Source organism: Sapajus apella, unplaced genomic scaffold (assembly GCF_009761245.1).
Source record: "Sapajus apella isolate SASKATOON/1434 unplaced genomic scaffold, GSC_monkey_1.0 scaffold95, whole genome shotgun sequence".
Lineage (NCBI taxonomy): Eukaryota > Metazoa > Chordata > Mammalia > Primates > Cebidae > Sapajus > Sapajus apella.
The window spans coordinates 5,140,923-5,160,584 of NW_022437035.1; the positions used below are offsets into that span (position 1 = coordinate 5,140,923).

At 42.9% G+C, this 19,662-nt stretch overlaps 1 protein-coding gene across 6 annotated transcripts in view; it reads right to left on the reverse strand.

Moving 5' to 3' along the window:
- Positions 1 to 19,662, reverse strand: part of CHEK2 (checkpoint kinase 2) — a 50,636-nt gene that overhangs the window by 5,458 nt on the left and 25,516 nt on the right. For 3 of the 6 annotated variants that reach the window (XM_032256737.1, XM_032256736.1, XM_032256735.1), the window contains 8 exons: positions 18,387 to 18,495; positions 16,106 to 16,159; positions 10,619 to 10,680; positions 6,791 to 6,890; positions 4,145 to 4,231; positions 2,930 to 3,093; positions 2,317 to 2,462; positions 1,251 to 1,336 (listed from right to left, as the gene is read on the reverse strand). In XM_032256737.1, coding sequence (XP_032112628.1) covers positions 1,251 to 1,336; positions 2,317 to 2,462; positions 2,930 to 3,093; positions 4,145 to 4,231; positions 6,791 to 6,890; positions 10,619 to 10,680; positions 16,106 to 16,159; positions 18,387 to 18,495 — 808 coding nt within the window. The remainder of the gene's footprint in view (positions 1 to 1,250; positions 1,337 to 2,316; positions 2,463 to 2,929; positions 3,094 to 4,144; positions 4,232 to 6,790; positions 6,891 to 10,618; positions 10,681 to 16,105; positions 16,160 to 18,386; positions 18,496 to 19,662) is intronic. The other 3 variants (XM_032256738.1, XM_032256739.1, XM_032256740.1) reach the window with 2 other exon arrangements.

A 19,662-nucleotide genomic window follows, 5' to 3' on the forward strand; every position in this document is an offset into this window, starting at 1 on the left:
AATCCTCAGGTGTTGAGAGAGGGACCTGGTGGGAAGTGACTGGTTCATGAGGACGTTTTCCCCCAGGCTGTTCTCGTGATAGTGAGTTCTCACGAGATCTGACTGTTTTATAAAAGGCTCTTTTCCCCCTTTGCTTCCTTCACATATTCTCACCTGCTGCCATTAAGAAATGCCTTCTTCCCCTTCCACCATGATTGTAAGTTTCCTGAGCCCTCCCCAGCCATGTGAAACTGTGAGTCAATTAAACCTCTTTTCTTTATAAATTACCCAGTCTCTGGCAGTTCTTTATAGCAGTGAGAGAACACAGCAATACACAGACTAAAAGAAAATTAATAGAAAGAGGCTGGCTGTGTTGAATGGAACTGCTTATAACAGAAGACCAGACATCTATCAGAAAAACCTGCCCAGTGCTGCAGCTAATTCCAAAGGTAAAGATTAACCCGACAAAGCTACCAAGTACTTCCAACTCTGGCAGTTCCAAATGAGGTCAGCATATAATAATGGCAGCCCCAACCCCTAGCAGGAACACAGCGACAATACAGACAAAACGTGCAAATGACAGCCTTCACTAAGGGCATGTTTACTCACCTCAATGAACAAGCAGTGGGACCCTTTATACCCAGTCATTTGGGCGTGAGAAATAGCTGGATTCTCCCCAGGGAGGCTGCCCTCCACCTCCCCCAGCTTCCCTGATTTAAGGCTGAAGACAGCTGGAATGCATCCCACCTATGGGGAGTGGTGTACATGGCTGGGGGTGGAGCCAGAACAAGCCCTCAAAGGAACAGTGGCCAAACTGGGAACTCGGGACAGCCAAGTGGAACCAGAACAGAACATAAAGTGAGCTGTACATCCAACAGCCATGAGTAACATCAAAAAGGTTGCAGCCTGGCCAACATGGCAAACCCTCACCTCTAAAAAAAATACAAAAATTAGATGGATGTGGTGGCGCACACCTGTAATCCCAACTACTGGGGAGGCTGAGGCATGAGAATCGCTTGAACTGGGGAGGTGGAGGTTGCAGTGAGCTGAGATCACCCCACTGCATTCCAGCCTGAGTGACAAAATAAGACCCCGTCTCAAAAAAAAAAAAAACAGGTTGTAACCCATCATGTAAGATACCCCCAATACATCTAAAATAATTAAATTAAACAGACCCAACAAAGCAAACATGTTTCTGTCCCCTGCCTCATGTCTTTCAGGTAGCAGGGTTCCCAGGTATTTTATGCTAGCAGGAACTGTTCCACACCCACCTGAAGCCATGGGTGTCTTAAGGCTTCTTCTGTCGTAAAACGTGCCTTTGGATCCACCACCAACAACTTCTTGACAAGGTCCAGAGCTAAAACAACAATTGCGCAAATCACAGCAAAAAGGATAAATATATTAAGTCAGCAATATCATAGTATGCCAGAATTAACAGGCCACTATCCAGAAAGAACAGAGAGGGTCTGAGATCATCACAGAGTCAGCAGACAGGGCCCCTTAATCTTCCTGACTCTCTGTATTCAGAGTACTGTGAGAAGACTAGGAATGATAATGATACTCCCCGTCTCCTGCTGCTGGGATGTCACTGAGGAGCTCTTAGCTGCCCGTTCCCTCTCTTGCTGCTACACTCAAGGTCAAACGAATTAAAGCTGAACTTCCACGCAATTCTAAGATACTTGGGATGCACAGCAAACTCTCCCTGACACTCACAGATTGATGGGTGAGAGTTACTCAGCCAGGGGGAGGTTCCTTGGAACTGCAGACCTGTCAGAAATAAAACTTGACACTCCAGCAAGCAACAAATGCACGCTGGCTTGTATATTGCAACCCTATTGTTCCTTAAATATTCTGACATTTAACACAAACATCTATATTATTTGACATTTAATTTTCTACTTCCTCTTCAGGGAACTAAAGTTGCCAGGATAAATTATAAAATAGAAGGTAACTAATGACATCTAGTTTTTATATGCTTACTTACTCAAAGGAAACTTTGTAATTAAAAAGTTACAAGTGCACTTACTTTGCTCACTAAAACAGGTACCAGGCACTTGTGTACATTATACTTAGCCCTCACGAAAGCCCTTTAAAGCAGGGGTTATTAAGGGTCCCTTTACACAGAAAGAAAATGGAGACTGGAGTTAAATAACTTGCCTAAGGCCACACGGCTAAGTAGTAGCAGACCCAGGACCTGAGCGCATGCTCTTAATAATTTCCAGTGCCTCTCAAATGGTGTGAAACTAACAATATAAAATAAGAACAGAACTGACAGGAAAAAACACCAAGGAATTTGGAAAGAAACTCCCACCACAGCACATACACATTTTAGCTTACCACAAATTCTTAACCATTTCGTATTCATACCCTCCTCTGAGACCTCTGTCCAGACTTCGGGAATGAAGTTGTATTTTCCACTGGTGATTTGATCCTTCAGTGACACTTGAGTCCTATGCTCAGAGAAAGGTGGATACCCGCTAAGGCTTAATATTGGTAGAGAGAGAAAAGAAAAGAAATCAAGTGGCATTCTCAGTGACATTTAGATATATAGGTTTCTTTTTCAGCATAATGAAAAGTCAGATTTTTATTTAAATCAGTGATCAAAAAGTGAGCTAGGCTGGGCACAATGGCTCATGCTTGTAATCCCAGCACTTTGGGAGGCTGAGGCAGGAGGATCACCTGAGCCCAGGAGTTCAAGATCAGCCTGGGCAACATAGCAAAACCCCATCACTACAAAAAATAGAAAAATTAGCGGGGCATGGTAGCGTGCGCCTGTAGTCCCAGCTACTCGAGAGGCTGAGGTGGGAGGATCACTTGACCCAGGAGGTAGAGGCTACAGTTAGCCAAGATCAAGCCACTACAAGCCAGCCTGGACAATGAAGCAGGACACATTTGTGACTTCATCTAATCATCTCCTACCGGTCTGGGAAGCACTGAAAATGTTTCTTACCAGATGAAAAGAATAACTCCTAAACTCCAGCAGTCCACAGCACGGTTATACCCAGCAGTTCCAACAGAAACAAGAACTTCAGGGGCCAAGTACGTGGGGGTTCCACATAAAGTTCTCATGAGAGAGGTCTCCCCCAAAATCTTGGAATGCCCAAAATCAGTAATCTAAAATTCAGTACAAAAGGGAATAATGTTGAACTATGTCATAAAATAAAAAGAGTAATATAGTTTGCCAGTCCAAGAAGACACATAGGCTAGATTAGTTTCTATTGTAAAACTCACACCTGCCATTAATCTGGAATCTACAGATTCATGTCTTTGCAAGTTAAGACATTTAATTTTGTTTAAATTAAAATTCCTGAGCCTAGGAATCTCAACACTGAGGCTTTCCAACTTAACTTAACCTATGTCCTCTGTAATCTTACAAAAAGCTTATAACCATTATCGCAGACACTTCAGGATTCTATTAGTTCTACGTGATTCTCAGACCCCATTGTCTCAAACTTGGCTCCACTATGGAATACCTGGGGAGCTTGGACACACATTCTTAAACCTGAATGCCACTCTCAGCTTCTGAGGTGAAGCTTGGTGTCATAAATCCTAACAAGAGATTCTAAAGTGATGCCAGGCTTGAGAAACAGGGAAAGGCAGGGTATGTGATTACTCATTCATTCATTCACTTATTTTGAGACAATGTCTTGCTCTTTTGTGCAGGCTGGAGTGCAGTGGTGCAATCTTGGCTCACTGTAACCTCTGCCTCCCAGGTTCAAGTGATTCTTATGTCTCAGCCTCCCAAGTAGCTGGAATTACAGGCACCCCCCCCCCACCATGCCCAGCTAAATTTTTGTATGTTAGTAGAAATGAGGTTTTGCCATGTTAGCCAGGCTGGTCTCAAACTCCTGACCTCAAGAGATCTGCCTGCCTCAGCCTCCCAAAGTGCTGGGATTATAGGTGCAAGCCACTGTGCTTGGCCCACTTGTCCATTTAGACCCTTCCTCTCCCTCTGAGCACAAAGGTCACTTGTACACAACAGAGCTTAATAAATGCTAATTCAAATCTGGGTAAGGGCAATATCACCTGATCTCTAAAACAACTGATAAGAGTGAAAAGGTCAGATTCTCAAACTTTTTATGCTCCCACCTTTTTATTTGAGGAATTAAAAGTTTCTAAACAAGAATCTACAGGAATAGCCACATACAGAATGCCAATTTCTTACCTTTATAAGACAGTCCTCTTCTTGAGATGATAGTAAAACATTCTCTGGCTTTAAGTCACGATGTATAATACCGTTTTCATGAAGGTACTACACAGAAAGGCAGTCATGACCCTCAGATTCATGCAGTAGATACTTAAGTAGAATCAAAGTTACCAACACACACATCTCACAACTGGCTGAAACCATAAGCCGTGATACACACAACCATATTCTCCAAAATCATAGAAAACTGTTGGGGTAAAGTTTACAAATTTGTTTGAGAAGATCTTTAAAAAGCAGGGAAATGAAAAAAGGTACTTAGGACAATCAACCTTCCATTTCACTTTAAGATATAAATAACCCAGCCGGGTACAGTGGCTCATGCCTGTAATCCCAACACTTTGAGAGGCCAAGGCAGGCAGATCACAAGGTCAGGAGATCGAGACCATTCTGGCCAACATGGTGAAACCCTGTCTCTACCAAAAATACAAAAAAATCAGCTGGGCATGGTGGTGCATGCCTGTAGTCCTAGCTAATCAGGAGGCTGAGGCAGGAGAATTGCTTGAACCCAGGAGGCGGAGATTGCAGTAAGCCAAGATCAAACCACTACACTACAGCTTGGGTAGCAGTGTGAAACTCATCTCAAAAATAAATAAATAACCCTTCACAAGGTGGAAGTGTCAGGTGTCAATTTCAATAAAAATTCAAATGGGTAATAGAAAATGTTTTGAGAACATACCAAATAAACATAAAAATTTCACCAAAATAATATATTTGGTTATTACAGTCCTGAGAAATTTTTTTTTTGAGACAGAGTGTCACTCTGTCGCCAGGCGCCAGGCTGGAGTGCAATGGCACGATCTCAGCTCACTGCAATCTCCACCTCCCAGGTTCAAGCAATTCTTCTATCTCAGCTTCCGGAGTAGCTGGGACTACAGGCGCATGCCACCATGCCCACCTAATTTTTGTATTTTTTAGTAGAGACGGGGTTTCACTATGTTGGCCAGGATGGTCTCAATCTCTTGACCTTGTGATCTGCCTGCCTTGGCCTCCCAAATTGCTGGGACTACAGGTTTGAGCCACCGCACCCGGCCAAGAATATTTTTAAAGGGAATCTGTACAAACATGTATTTGTAAATTGTCTGTTTCTATATGAGTTAACCTATTCCTCAATGCAGACTTTGTCTTTGAAAACTCTGTCTGAAATAGCATATAAAAATGAACAAACAGCAACGTACTATGCCATATTTCTTTTTTTTTTTTTTCCTTGAAACAAGGTCTCACTCTGTCCCCCAGGCTGAAGCACAGTGGCACCATCTTAGCTCACTACAGCCTTGACCTCCCGGGCTCAAGTGATCCTCCTACCTGAGCCTCATGAGTGGCTAGGACCATAGGCACAGCGCATGCCACTTTGACCAGCTAATTTGTTTTTCTTTCTTTTCTTTGGTAGAGACAGGGTCTCACAATGTTGCCCAGGCTGGTCTGGAACTCTTGGTCTCAGGTGACCTTCCCACCTCAGCCTCCCAAAGTGCTGGGATTACAGGCGTGAGCCACCATGCGTGGCCATATTTTTTCAGGAAACAAAATTTTCACATATCCACAAACTCAATTCATGTTATTATTGGTTACTCAATGTAAATAAACAGAATAAACCAGTAAGGGAGAGATACACTGAGTAGGTAACAGCCACCATTAAAAAGGGCTTGTGTTGTACCCCATAAATACATACACCTTTATGTACCTACAAAAATTAAAATAAAAAAAATTTTTAAAAGGCTTGTGGGCAGACATGGTGGCTCACGCCTGTAATCCCAGCACTTTGGGAGCCCAAGGTAGGCGGATCATTTGAGGTCAGGAGTTTGAGACCAGTCTGGACAACATGGTGAAACTCCATCTCTATTAAAAATACAAAAATAAAATTAGCCTGGTGTGGTGGCGAGCACCTGTAATCCCAGCTACTGGGTAGGCTGGGGCAGGAGAATCACTTGAATCCAGGAGGAGGTTGTAGTGAGCCGAAGTCGCACCACCATACTCCAGTCTGGGCTACGGAGTGAGACTCCGTCTCCAAAAAAAAAAGACAGTCTCACTGTCACCTTGGCTGGAGTGCAATGGCATAACTTCGGCTCAGTGCAGCCTCAACCTCCCAGGCTCAAGCCGTTCTCCTACCTCAGCCTCCAGAGTGGCTAAGATCACAGGTGCATGCCACCATGCCTGGCTATTTTTATTTTTTGTAGAGATGGAGGTCCCACTATATGACCCAGGCTGGATCGCAGTGGCACAATCTTGGCTCACTAAAACCTCCGCCTCCCAGGTTCAAGCGATTCTCCTGCCTCAGCCTCCCAAGTAGCTGGGATTACAAGCAAGCACCACCTTGCCCAGCTAATTGCTGTATTTTTAATAGAGACAGTGTTTCACCATGTTGGTCTCTTGATGTCGTAATCCACCCGCCTTGCCTCCAAAGTGCTGAGATTACACACGTGAGCCACCACGCCTGGCCAGTGAGAGCTTTTTCATCTCAGTGAAAGGAGTAGGATGTTTTTGCTAAGAGAACAGTAAACACACAGATTCTCTTCTGAGTTTTAATCCATGGTCCGTAGATTTCTGCCTAATTCTGGAAGTAATTCACCTAAAAGAAATTCAGCTGTCAAAACTGAAGGCTTTTCTTACCTGTACCGCTAAGAGCATCTGGTAAAAATAGAGCTTGCAGGTAGCTTCTTTTAGGCGTTTATTCCCTACCACTTTGTCAAACAGCTCACCCCCTTCCATCCTGAAACACAGGCAAAGCAAGGAGTTCATTCCTGGGGGGAAACACACTTGGACAGAAGATAATAAAACAAACAAACTCATTAAGACAAGCAAACAGTTGACATTTTTATTCACTTTTATTCCATTTTTAAAACTAATGAGGTAATAAGCCTTATTCACAATCAGATGTTCCAGTTGGAAAGTAATGATGAAAGAAGTGGGCATTGGAGGCACTTGGGGAACTTTAAAAAATCTGATCCAGGCCGGGCACTGTGGCTCACGCCTATAATCCCAGCACTTTGGGAGGCCGAGGCCGGCAGATCATGAGGTCAAGAGATCGAGACCATCCTGGCCAACATGGTAAAACTCCGTCTCTACTAAAAATACAAAAAAATTAGCTGGACATGATGGCGCGCGCCTGTAGTCCCAGCTACTCGGGAGGCTGAGGCAGGAGAGTTGCTGAACCCAGGAGGCGGAAGTTGCAGTGAGCTGAGGTCGCACCCCTGCACTCCAGCCTGGCGCCTGGTGATGGAGTGAGACTCTGCCTCAAAAAAAAAAAAAAAAAAAAAAAAATCTGATTCAGTAGCTTGGAAGTGGGGCCCAGGAGTCTGCATTTCTCTTGAGACAGAGCCTGGATGTCACCCAGGTTGGAGTACAGTGGTTCAATCTTGGCTTACTGCAACCTCTGCTTCCCAGGTTCAAGTGACTCTCATGCCTTAGCCTCCCAAGTAGCTGGGATTATAGGCATGCACCACCACGCCCAGCTAATTTTTTTTTTTTTTTTTTTTTTCAGTAGAGACAAGGTTTTGCCATGTTGGCCAGGCTGGTCTCAAACTCCTGGCCTCAAGTGATCTGCCCACTTTGCCCTCTCAAAGTGCTGGGATTACAGGCGTAAACCATCAAGCCCAGTCAGGAGTTTGCATTTTTATCACATACCACAGATGATTCTGAGACTGATGTAGAAGAGCAAAAAGAAATTTACAAACGGACAACCAGGATCTGAACCCCAACTCTACCACTTCCCAGCTTTTGGACTTTGGGCAAGCTATTTAACTTGCTTAATAGCTGAGCTTGTTTCTACCATTAACAAATGGGGATGATACAATCTACCTTGACGGTTGTTATAAAAGTTAAGCAATAACTGATGTAGGAAAAGCTCCTGGCACAGGTGTGTGGCAAGGTTATTCTATCTGTGATGCATTTTCTCTTTCTTTTAAAGTGGGACTAAGCATAGTAACCCACCTATAACCTGTAAGTAATCTGCAGAACTGTTGTGAAGAAGGAGTCAACCTATGTAAAGTACTTACAGCATTACTTAGATTACAATCAGTGCTTAATAAATATCAGCTACTATATCTCAGCTCACCGCAACCTCCACCTCCTGGGTTCAAGTGATTTTCCTACCTCAGCCTCCCAAGTAGCTGGGATTACAGGCATGCACCATCATGCCCGGCTAATTTTGTATTTTTAGTAGAGATGGGATTTCTCCATGTTGGTCAGGCTCGTCTCGAACCAGGCTCTCCTAGTGCTGTGATCAGGGCTGTTGTTTACCATGAAGTCTATTTTCTTTTTTCTTATATTTTTTGACACAGTCTTGCTCTGTCCATTGCAGCTTACTGCAACCTCTACCTCCCAGGTTCAACTGATTCTCGTGCCTCAGCCATCCAAGGAGCTGGAACTAAAGGCATGTCCCCCACACCTGGCCAAGTTTTATATTTTTACTAGAGATGGGGTTTTGCCATGTTAGCCAGGCATGTCTTGAAAACTTAGCCTCAAGGGAGCCGCCCACCTCAGCCTCCCAAAGTGCTGGGATCACAGTTGTGAGCCGCCACATTTGGCCTGTTTTCTATACAGTCTTAATGATCACAATGCATAGATACCATTTGCCAACCAGAAGCAAAACATTCTGTGCCTCCCACAACAGCCGCTCCCACAAACACTTAACATTTATGCAGGAGCAGATATCAAGACAGGCATCTTCCAGAAATGAGACAGGAAGTTATTCTGATTATACCAAATAACACAAGACATTATCACCATTGAAATAAACTACCAAGACACAGAAAGATACTCAGATGCCACCATGCAACCTGGTCTTAGGTTGAAAGGATCTGGGTAGAAAGGCCTACCCAGGTAGACATTTCAGAGTAGTCATTCCTCAGTATCCATAGGAGATTGATTCCAGGAGCCCCCTCAGATACCAAAATCCATGATCCTCAAGCCCCTTATATTTGCATATAATCTATTTATATCATCTCATATACTTTTTTTTTTTTTTTGGAGACAGAGTGTCAATCCCGTTGCCCAGGGTGGAGTGCAGTGGCATGATCTTGGCTCATTACAGCCTCGACTTCCCAAGCACAGGTGATCCTCCCACTTCAGCCTCCTGAATAACAGGTTACAGATGTGTGCCACCATGCCCAGCTCATTTTTTATGTTTGTTTGTTTTTTTTGATAGAGATGGGGTTTCAACATTATTACCCAGGCTGTCTCTTGTATACTTTATTTTTTTTATTTTTTGAGATGGAGTCTCGCTCTGTGGCCCAGGCTGGAGTACGGTGGCACAATCTCAGCTCACTGCAACCTCTGCCTCCTAGGTTCAAGTGATTCTGCTTCAGCCTCCCAAGTAGCTAGGATCACAGATGTGCACCACCACACCTGGATAGTTTTAGTATTTTTGGAAGAGATGGGGTTTTACCATGTTGGCAGGCTGGTCTTAAACTCCCGACCTCAGGTGATTGCCCACCTCAGCTTCCCAAAGTGCTAGGATTACAGGCGTGAGCGACTGCGCCCAGCCCTGCATACTTTATATAATCTCTAAACTACTTACAAAACCTAATACATTGTAAATGTTATGTAAATAGTGGTTCTAATGTACTGTTTAGAAAATAATAAGAAAAATGTCTGTACAGACACAACCATCCATTTTATTTTTGTACGTATTTTCTATCTAAGGTTGGTTGAATACATGGATGTGGAAACCCACAGTTAATGGTGAGCCAATTACAACAATATCACCCCATGGTGAGTACACACATGTGCCAGGTGCTGCTCTGCTGGGGGATTTCCATCCCTCACAGCATTTAATTCTTTTTCTTTTTTTTTGAGACAGAGTCTTACTCTGTAGCCCAGGCTGGAGTGCAGTGGCACGATCTCAGCTCACTGCAACCTCTGCCTCATGGATTCAAGCGATTCTCCTGCCTCAGCGTCTGGAGTAGCTGGGATTACAGGCATGCACCACCATGCCCAGCTAATTTTTGTATTTTTAGTAGAGATGGGGTTTCTCCCTGTTGGTCAGGCTGGTGTTGAACTCCTGACCACATGATCTGCCCGCCTTGGTCTCCCAAAGTGCTGGGATTACAGGCATGAGCCACCGCACCCAGCCAGCATTTAATTCTTACAAGGACTCTACATGTGGGGGTACATTATAATCCCCAGTTAACACTAGGAAGATTGAGACTCAGAGAGATGAAATAAACTCACCCATGGGTGGTCAGCTTGTCACCTGCAGGGTGGAATTCAAGCCCAGGTCACAGATCCAGGGCCTGGAATCCCATACCACCTACCTTTGGAAACATTGGAGTTTTCAGGATTAATATTACCCCCCTATACACAGACTTTGTGGGCCCCACTACTACATACATACATTGAGGTCCCCCAAGATGAGAAAGGCAAGCCTACATTAGGTTCTTTGGTGGCTTTATAAGCATTTGAAAGGGAACAGAAATTTTTAAAAAGTTTGCTACTTACAATTCCAAAACAAGATAATAATCTTCTGCATCAAAAAAGTTTTTAATCTTGATGATGCAAGGCTAAGAAGAGGGGGAGAAAAAAGGGAAAGTAGTGAGAAACTCCCAAGAGGAAAACCACAAGAGCTTAGAACATCTGCCCAGCGGAGCAGGGAGGCCAAGACCAGGCATTTGGCTCCCTGCCTCCAGAGGCTTGAAAGTTCAATCAGGGGAGAAGGCAGACAGAAACTAGCCAACTCCTCAGTGAGAGCATGCAAGAAATTTTCCACCCTGCCATGATGGTGAGAGACTAGGTCATATTTCATATGCAAGGATTTTACCTAGGAATGAAGGCTGGGTCTCATCCCAGTTTGCTTCCTCACTGCCCCAGAGCAAAGGTACTCAAGGACAGCCTAAGGAGCCCTGAAGGAGACTGACAAGTAGCATGAATAAAAGTGGTCAAGCAGGAGCCCAGCCATGCTCCCGCACAAGGATTATTTAAGCTCTAGGCAAGAAACTCCAGGCAACTAGACCTCATGGGACAAGATCCTATCATTTTTCAAAGGAAGAGAAGAATTCTAATTTTATAAGAACTCTAAAACACACTTGGGGCGGGGGTCCGAGAGAGAGACAGAGAGACAGACAGAGAGACAGACAGACAGACACACACACACACACACAAACACACACACACACACCCCTATGGCTGACAGTTCATGTTCTCTGATTAATGCAGGGTGCATGGAAAAACACTGAGGGAAAGGGAGAAATTACTGCACATTTTAAAATGCCTACACAATATCATGATTTTATACTTAGCACACCTATTGTGTTTTTTTTTAATTTTTCTTTCTTTTTGAGACAGTCTCATTTTATTTTTTTGAGACAGAGTCTCACTTTGTCGCTCAGGCTCAAGTGCAATGACACGATCTCAGCTCACTGCAACCTACGCCTCCTGGGTTCAAGCAATTCTCCTGCCTCAGCCTCTTGAGTAGCTGGGACTATAGGCATGCGCCACCACACGCAGCTAATTTCTGTATTTTTAGTAGAGAGAGGGTTTCACCATGTTGGCCAGGTTCATCTCGAACTCCTGGCCTCAAGTGATCCACCCACCTCCCCTCCCATAGTGTTGGGAATACAGGCATAAGCTATCACACCTATTGTTTTTATAATACAAAGGATAGTAGACAGTTAAGCATGGTGGGTAAATAAAAGATTTGGTGTGTATTCATCAGGGACACACACCCCAGCAGAGGAGGATTGTAGTTGTATCAGAATTAAAGAGAAAAGAACCATCAGATTTTTTTGTTTTAGACTCAAGAGTGTTAAAACTTCCCGGACTAATCTTCCTATAATGTATATTTGACCATATTCATCACTCATCACTCTATTAAAATCCTCCAGTGGAACCTTCCCATAATGAATTGCTATATAGCAATGAATGAACACCCAGTTTTCCCACCATAGATGGGTCTTGGAAGCATAATGTTGAATGAAAAAGGCAAGTCACAAAATACTTCAAAGAGTATGATACAGGTTGAGCATCCCACATACAAAAATACAAAATTTTTTTTGAGACAGACTCTCACTGTGTTGCCCAGGCTGGAGTGTGGTGGCATGATATTGACTCACTGCAACCTTTGCCCCCACCCCCCCAACCCCCAGGTTCAAGCGATTCTCCTGCCTCAGCCTCCCAAGTAGCTGAGATTACAGGTGCCTGCCACTGCACCCAGCTAATTTTTGTATTTTTAGTAGAGACAGGGTTTTACCATCTTGGCCAGGCTGGCTTTGAACTCCTGACCTCATGATCCACCCACCTTGGCCTCCCAAAGTTCTGGGATTACAGGCATGAGCCACCATACTAGGCTCCAAATCTTTTTGAGAGGTGACACAACACTCAAAGGAAATGCTCATTGGAGCATTTTGGATTTGAGATTTTTGGATTTGGAATGCTTGACCAGGAAGTACAATGCAAATATTCCGAAATCCAAAAAGATCCAAAATCCAAAAACCTCTGGCCCCAGGCTTTTAGGATAAGGGGCACTCAATCTGTACCATTTTTATGAGGCTCAGAAACAAGCAGTAAAAACTACATTATTTAGGGCTACATATATTTGTTGCTTTAAAAAAGCAAGGGACAGTACACATAGCATTCAAGATAGGCAGAATTACTTGAACCCCGGGGGCCGAGGCTGCGGTGAGCCAAGATCATACCACTGCACTCTAGCCTGGGCAACCGAAAGAGACTCTGTCCCCAAAAAAGTAAATACACACATAGATAAATAAAGAAGAATAAGAAGAAAAGGCACACATAGAAAAGGAACAGGCAGAAGGAAAAATGGGAACTGCTTGGTTCTGGTTGGCTTCATAATGGGCAGTGTCAGTACCTATCTGAAAATGGGTGGGGTCTGGAGCTAACAGAGCATGAAGAGGTGCCTGACAGTCACAACCAGTGTGAACTATCTCCTCTCGTGTCCACTATCTCCAGGGTCACTGGCTAGGACTGTCACAGCTCAAAGTGTCTCTACCAGGAATCAGAAGCTACTAACCCACACCTTCCACTTAGGTCATACTGGGAAAGCAGTTCAGAGAATTAATGATCCCCTGTCACTCCCCAAGTGTGCTGTCTGTGCTGAAAGCTTTACAAGCAAGTCTCTAAATTCTCACACTGACCTTGGGACATAAGTAGTCTTATCGTCTTCATTGTACAGATGAGGAAATAGGGGCTCTAATAAGTAAAATAAACTTCTCATAAATGACTTCTCAGCTTTTTTAGTAGTACTGATGGGAAGCCAGATCTGTCTCCACACTAGACTAAAATCACATGAGGGAAGGGATGGACAGCTCTGTCTGTGCTTACCACTTCCCTGGGTCCACGAGACAACCTGGCACTGTAAGTGTTCAAAAACTGACCACATCAATCTCTGACTCCAAAGGCCAGGCTCTCTTGGCCACTATATTCTACTCATTGTCCCCAAGCATCAAAATGCACTCATGGGCCCATGTTTATTTCCCAAGAGTACCATGGGCCCTGGTAAACTGCAAATAGATATGTTTGGAAATCTTTTTTAGTGTTTTGAATTCTTCTCTATTGCACTGGACACCAGATTTGTGTAAATGTTGTTTGAAGATCATCTGACATCAGTGAAAATTCCCTGAGCATTTGTGTTTATCTTAAGGGTAGGTTTGATGCAACCCTACCCCAGAAAATTAGAGGGCTCCTCTCTCCCAGCAGGGTATGGTGGTACATTCTTGTAGTCCCAGCTACTCAGGAGGCTGAGGCAGGAGGATCACTTGGGCTTAGGAGTTTGAGGCTGCAGAGAACTATGATTGTGCCACTGCACTGAAGCCTGGGTGACAGAGAGAGACTCTGTCTCTAATATATATAGAGAGAGAGACAGTGAGAGAGAGAGAGAGAGAGAGAGAGAGAGAGCGAAAGTGTGTGTGTGTGTGTGTGTGTGTTAAAGAGAGACTCCCAATCTCTTGGAAAAAGGACCTGGCAAATTCAGGGAGGAAGAAGAACTTGCAGAAGAAACAGAAGAAAGCCAAGCAGGAAGGTCAGCCACTCGGATTCTCCTGGGTTTTCAGGTCCACCCACTGAGTTCTAAAGGAACCTGTTGAAGTATCAACAACAGTAATTGATCCTCAGTTTCTACTGACTTTTTTGAGGGATTTTGAGAGGTAGAACAGAGAAGAAATCTTTTTGCTGTTTGGAGAATAAAAGCCAGAAAAAGATCATCATTAGCTGGACAGGAGAGAGGTCTTGCCTTGAGTTTAATGCCAGTGCCTAATGAGCTTATGTTTTCATGGGTACTCATGAATTAATGAAGAAACTGAAAGAACCAAAAAAAAAAAAAAAAAGACCAAGATAAGATTAGGCCCACCCTCTAATTTCTCTTCTCACTTTTTTCTTTTTGAGACAGAGTCTCGTACTGTTGTCCAGGCTGGAGTGCAGTGGCACGATCCCACCTCACTGCAATCTCCACCTCCTGGGTTCAGGCAATTCTCCTGCCTCAGCCTCCTGAGTAGCTGGAACTACAGGCATGCGCAACCACGCCCAGCTAATTTTTCTGTATTTTTAGTAGAGATGGGGTTTCATCATGTTGGCCAGGATGATCACCTGACCTCGTGATCTGCCCACCTTGGTTTCCCAAAGTGCTGGGATTACAGGCATGAGCCACCGAGCCCAGCCTTTCTCCTCCCTTTTTAAAAGTGAGACACATTTTTCATTGAGACAGAATCATCACTGCACAAAAAGGTAAGAAATACTTACACCCAGCTGGGCATAAGCTCACGCCTATAATCCTAGCTACTCGGGAAGCTGAGGCAGGAGAATCACTTGAACCCGGGAGGCAGAAGTGGCAGTGAGTGGAGATTATGCCACTGCACTCTGGCTTGGGCAACAGAACAAGACTCCATCTCAAAAAAGAAAAGAAGGAAAAGGCTGGGCGCAGTGGCTCACACCTGTAATCTCAGCACTTTGGGAGGCCAAGGCGGGCAGATCACCTGAGGTCAGGAGATCGAGACCATCATGAGTGACTAACACAGTGAAATCCGATCTCTACTAAAAATACAAAAAAAATAGCTGGGCATGGTGGCGCACGCCTGTAGTCCCAGCTACTCAGGAGGCTGAGGTAGGAGAATTGCTTGAACCCAGGAGGCGGAGATTGCAGTGAGCTGAGAACACGCCACTGCACTACAGCCTGGGTGACAGTGAAAGACTCTGTCTCAAAAAAAAAAGAACTACTTACACCCAACAAGGCCACAGACACCATTTAATCAGATATAAGAACAGGATGTTGTCATAGTTAATGGATATCCTTGGATTTATTTGGATTACTCCAAATAAAAGGTATTCAAAGGTATTAAAACTTCAGGTATAACTAAGTCAAATTCACTAAAATTAGCACTGTCTTCTCCAACATAATCAGTTGATCAAATGTCTATGACATAGAATAATTACTACGTCTTTTGGTCAAGAACTAACTCAGAAGAAATATCATGTAATTATTTAATCATGAAATCTTTATATAGTATTGTTCACTCAACATTTTGGAGTAAAATTCTTCATAGCTAAATGACAGTGAGGCACGTGTGTGCATGTACACACAAGTTAAAGAACCCAGTTTAATATTTTATTTTTTGAGACAGAGTCTTGCTTGGCAGCCCAGGCTAGAGTGCAGTGGCATGATCTTGGCTCACTGCAACCTCCGCCTCCGGGGTTCAAGTGTTTCTTCTGCCTCAGCCTCCTGAGTAGGTGGGATTATAGGCATGTGCCACCATGCCCAGCTAATTTTTGTATTTTTAGCAGAGATGGGTTTTACCATGTTGGCCAGACTGGTCTCAAACTCCTGACCTCAGGTGATCCACCCACCTCAGCCTCCCAAAGTGCTGGGATTACAGGTGTGAGCCACCATGCTCAGCCAGTATTAGCCTTATCATACTGAAAGGCTTTATACTCCTTGAGATAAATAAATCTAAGTATGGGTCATATCTTATTAATACTTACATGATTTAGCTTTTTCAAAATTTCTATTTCTGTTTCAACATTGAGAGCTGGATCCTTTGATAAATAGAAACACAGAGTTTATTAATAATAATTGCCAATATTTAAAAAAAATTACAGTTAAACTTAGTTTACTAAATAAAGGCTGCCTGAGTTCCAAACCCAGCTCTATTCCTACAAAGAAATCAAAGCCCAGAGGTCAATGACTTAAATACCTCACCTGAAATAACTTTGCAAAATCCTTGGCAAATAGTAAGCATTCAATAAATGCCAGGCCTTGTGCCAAGCTCTTTATTTAAATAAATGGCCAGGCCGGGCGCGGTGGCTCAAGCCTGTAATCCCAGCACTTTGGGAGGCCGAGGCGGGTGGATCACGAGGTCAAGAGATCGAGACCATCCTGGTCAACATGGTGAAACCCCGTCTCTACTAAAAATACAAAAAATTAGCTGGGCATGGTGGCGCGTGCTTGTAATCCCAGCTACTCAGGAGGCTGAGGCAGGAGAATTGCCTGAACCCAGGAGGCGGAGGTTGCGGTGAGCCGAGATCGCGCCATTGCACTCCAGCCTGGGTAACAAGAGTGAAACTCCGTCTCAAAAAAATAAATAAATAAATAAATAAATGGCCAGATCCTGTGCCAAGCTCTTTATTTACAGAGATCATGTCTCATGAGCCTCAGATTCCCCTGGTTGAAGGGGATTCTACAATTATCCCCATCTTACAGATGGGGCAAACAAGGCTCAGAAAACAGAATGCACTTGCCTCAGTCTCCACAGTCAGAAACAAGTGTGTTTCCACTGTGTTCATGTACAATTCGTCGACCTTACTTATTAGCTATGGAACTATTTAAATTCATTAAAATGATAAACAAAAAACATGGGACAAGAAGGTGTTCAATTAAACTGTATAAGGAAAATGTTAATTCAAATTTCTGCTAATAGAGCAGATACAGGTTCCAACTTCAACAGCAGGCTCACATATTTTCTGAAACTCTGACAAGAGGAGGCTTCAGGGTACTAAAGTTGTTCTGTTACAATTCCAAAAGGATGAATCAAGTAACTCAACTTCCTGGGCTACACCCTCCACAAGCAAAGAGGAGATAGAATTACATATTTATATAAAATGAACTTCAGCTAAGAAACTCAGATGTTTAATTTTAAGAGCCTGCCTCTTCCTGTAAGCCGCTAAACTCATTACCAAGTCAGGGCATATTCTGATAATAAAATGGTCACAAAGAGTCCAATCTGATTCAAAGAATGAAATCAAAAAGTAAAATTTTACTCCCAGTTTTTAACAACCTAGTTGGTATTTTCTTCTCCTCAAAATGGGAAACAAATCTTAGAATCGCAGGGGAAAGATCTATAACAAAGTGAACACAAAAAGGAAATTCTTCTTGCCATGTGAGAATGGCATTGTCTAGGGGGGGAAAAATTGATCTTTAAAGAATGTGAAAGTATAATAGCCAGAAACAGCTGGCCGCAAAGGAAAATGTGATTAGGGGCTGTGTTTTACATTACTTTGTTGAGTCACATGTGGACAGACCAATGCATTTGGCCATCCCTCCCATACAGTAAATGTGGATTACAAAAAAGTAGTAAACAGCTGCTATAAAGAAAAACTATGTCAATGATTTAATTAAAATTTTAAAAATCTATGGCTAATCCATAAACCAAGGATACTCACTGCCATATTACCCAGAACAGCAAAGAATAAGAAATTACCTAAATGGTCAGGCAGAGAAATTGTTAAATAAATTACAATAAAGTAAATGATATGAAAAATCAGTCATCAAAAAGGATGTATTAAGGAAAAGTTTCTGCCATAATGCATTTGTGGAAAAGCAAAATACAAAACTGTATATACAAGATGATTTCAACCATCTAAAAACACGATTTCATCTGAACAAAAACTAGGAGGAAAAGGAAAACTGAAAACAGCTGTGGGGTTACAGTGGGGATTATGGCTGAATTTTTTTCTCTAATTTCCTGTCATTTGTTGTAAAAACAATCTTTTAACAACTTTGAACTTGGAAGGAGAAAAAAAAAAAACTTCCCGCTATGCTCATTATTATGTACAGTTAAATACTTGTGGAACCAAATTGTCTATAAGTAAAAGTTTCTAGATTAATCAAAGATGCCTCCAAATTTTCCATGTTCTTTGATACTCACAAATTCATCCATCTAAGCAGGGAGTTGTTCCTGAGATTGAAGATCATCAATCTAAGATTATTTTGGGAAGTTATGAAGAAGTGTCAACACAAGGTGAGCAGCTTTTTATTGGTACTTACTGCCTCTCTTTCTGAACCAATGGCAAACCTCCTTTTGCTGATGATCTTTATGGCTACTTTCTTACATGTTTTCCTCTCGAAAGCCAGCTTTACCTCTCCACAGGCACCACTAGAGGGAAAAACAAAGACAGTGATTGTCTGAATGTTTTTAATTATGAGACCCACCACTCCTGAGTCCGCTGCTTCAAGTATTACAATTTACAGACATTCCATCTAACAACCCTTCCATTGTCCCTGTTTGCAGAGGACACAGTGGAACTTCACCAATGTAAAATGTCAACGGCTTAACAGCCAACAACACTAAGTCAGCTCCAAATTCCACTTTTGAGCTGAGTGATACAAACATGAGTCTTACTGCAGCCCTGGATTGTGAAATTCCCAGAAAGATACTAAGAAAAAAATGAGAGAGAAATTACCTATGTGAGAGGTCAGAAAAACATTAACTAGAAACGGTCCTCCCTGGTCAAAAATGAGTGCCCTAAACAAATAACAGTAAACAGACTCTGCAAATGAATAACTTTAACGGATACATTTCTTTCTTTCTTATTTTCTGTCTTCAAAGGAAGTGCATAAGCAGTTGACAGCATGAACTGCACTTTAAATCAAATCAGATTACCTAAGAAACCAAAAGTATTACACAATAAGCCTACTATCAGCAACCTCTCACAGAGATTTGCAGTTAATTGGGATACTACTCATAGAGGAATGCTATCCAAGCTATCACCCAAAACACACTTAATCCTGAGTAGGATCTGTCCACCAAAGCTTGGGTCAGCCCAAGATGATGGCTATTAGAGCATCAATTACCCATTACAAAGTAGACTATTCTAACTATTGTGGGTTTTGAAGGAGTAAGTTGACAGGTTTACCAAGACATCTTTTTTATTGTGTTAAATATACTGACACAAAATTTACCATTGTAATCATTTTAAAGTGTACAATTCAGTGGCATTAGGTACACTGCCCATATTTACAACCACCAGCATCTAATCCCACAAGTTTCTCATTAGCTCAAATGGAAACCCTGTACCTTTTAAGCAATCGAGCAGTCACTCCTCGCTTTACCCTGTCCCCAGCCCTCAGCCCCCAGCCACTGGAAACCAATCATCTGCTTTCTCTCTATTGATTTGACTATTCTGAATATTTCATATCGATGAAATCATACAATATGTAGCTTTTCGTGTCTGGATTCTTTCATTTGGGGTAATGCCGTAACATCTGTGGTACTTCATTCCTTTTTACAGCTGAATAATATTCCATTGTAGAGAAATACCAT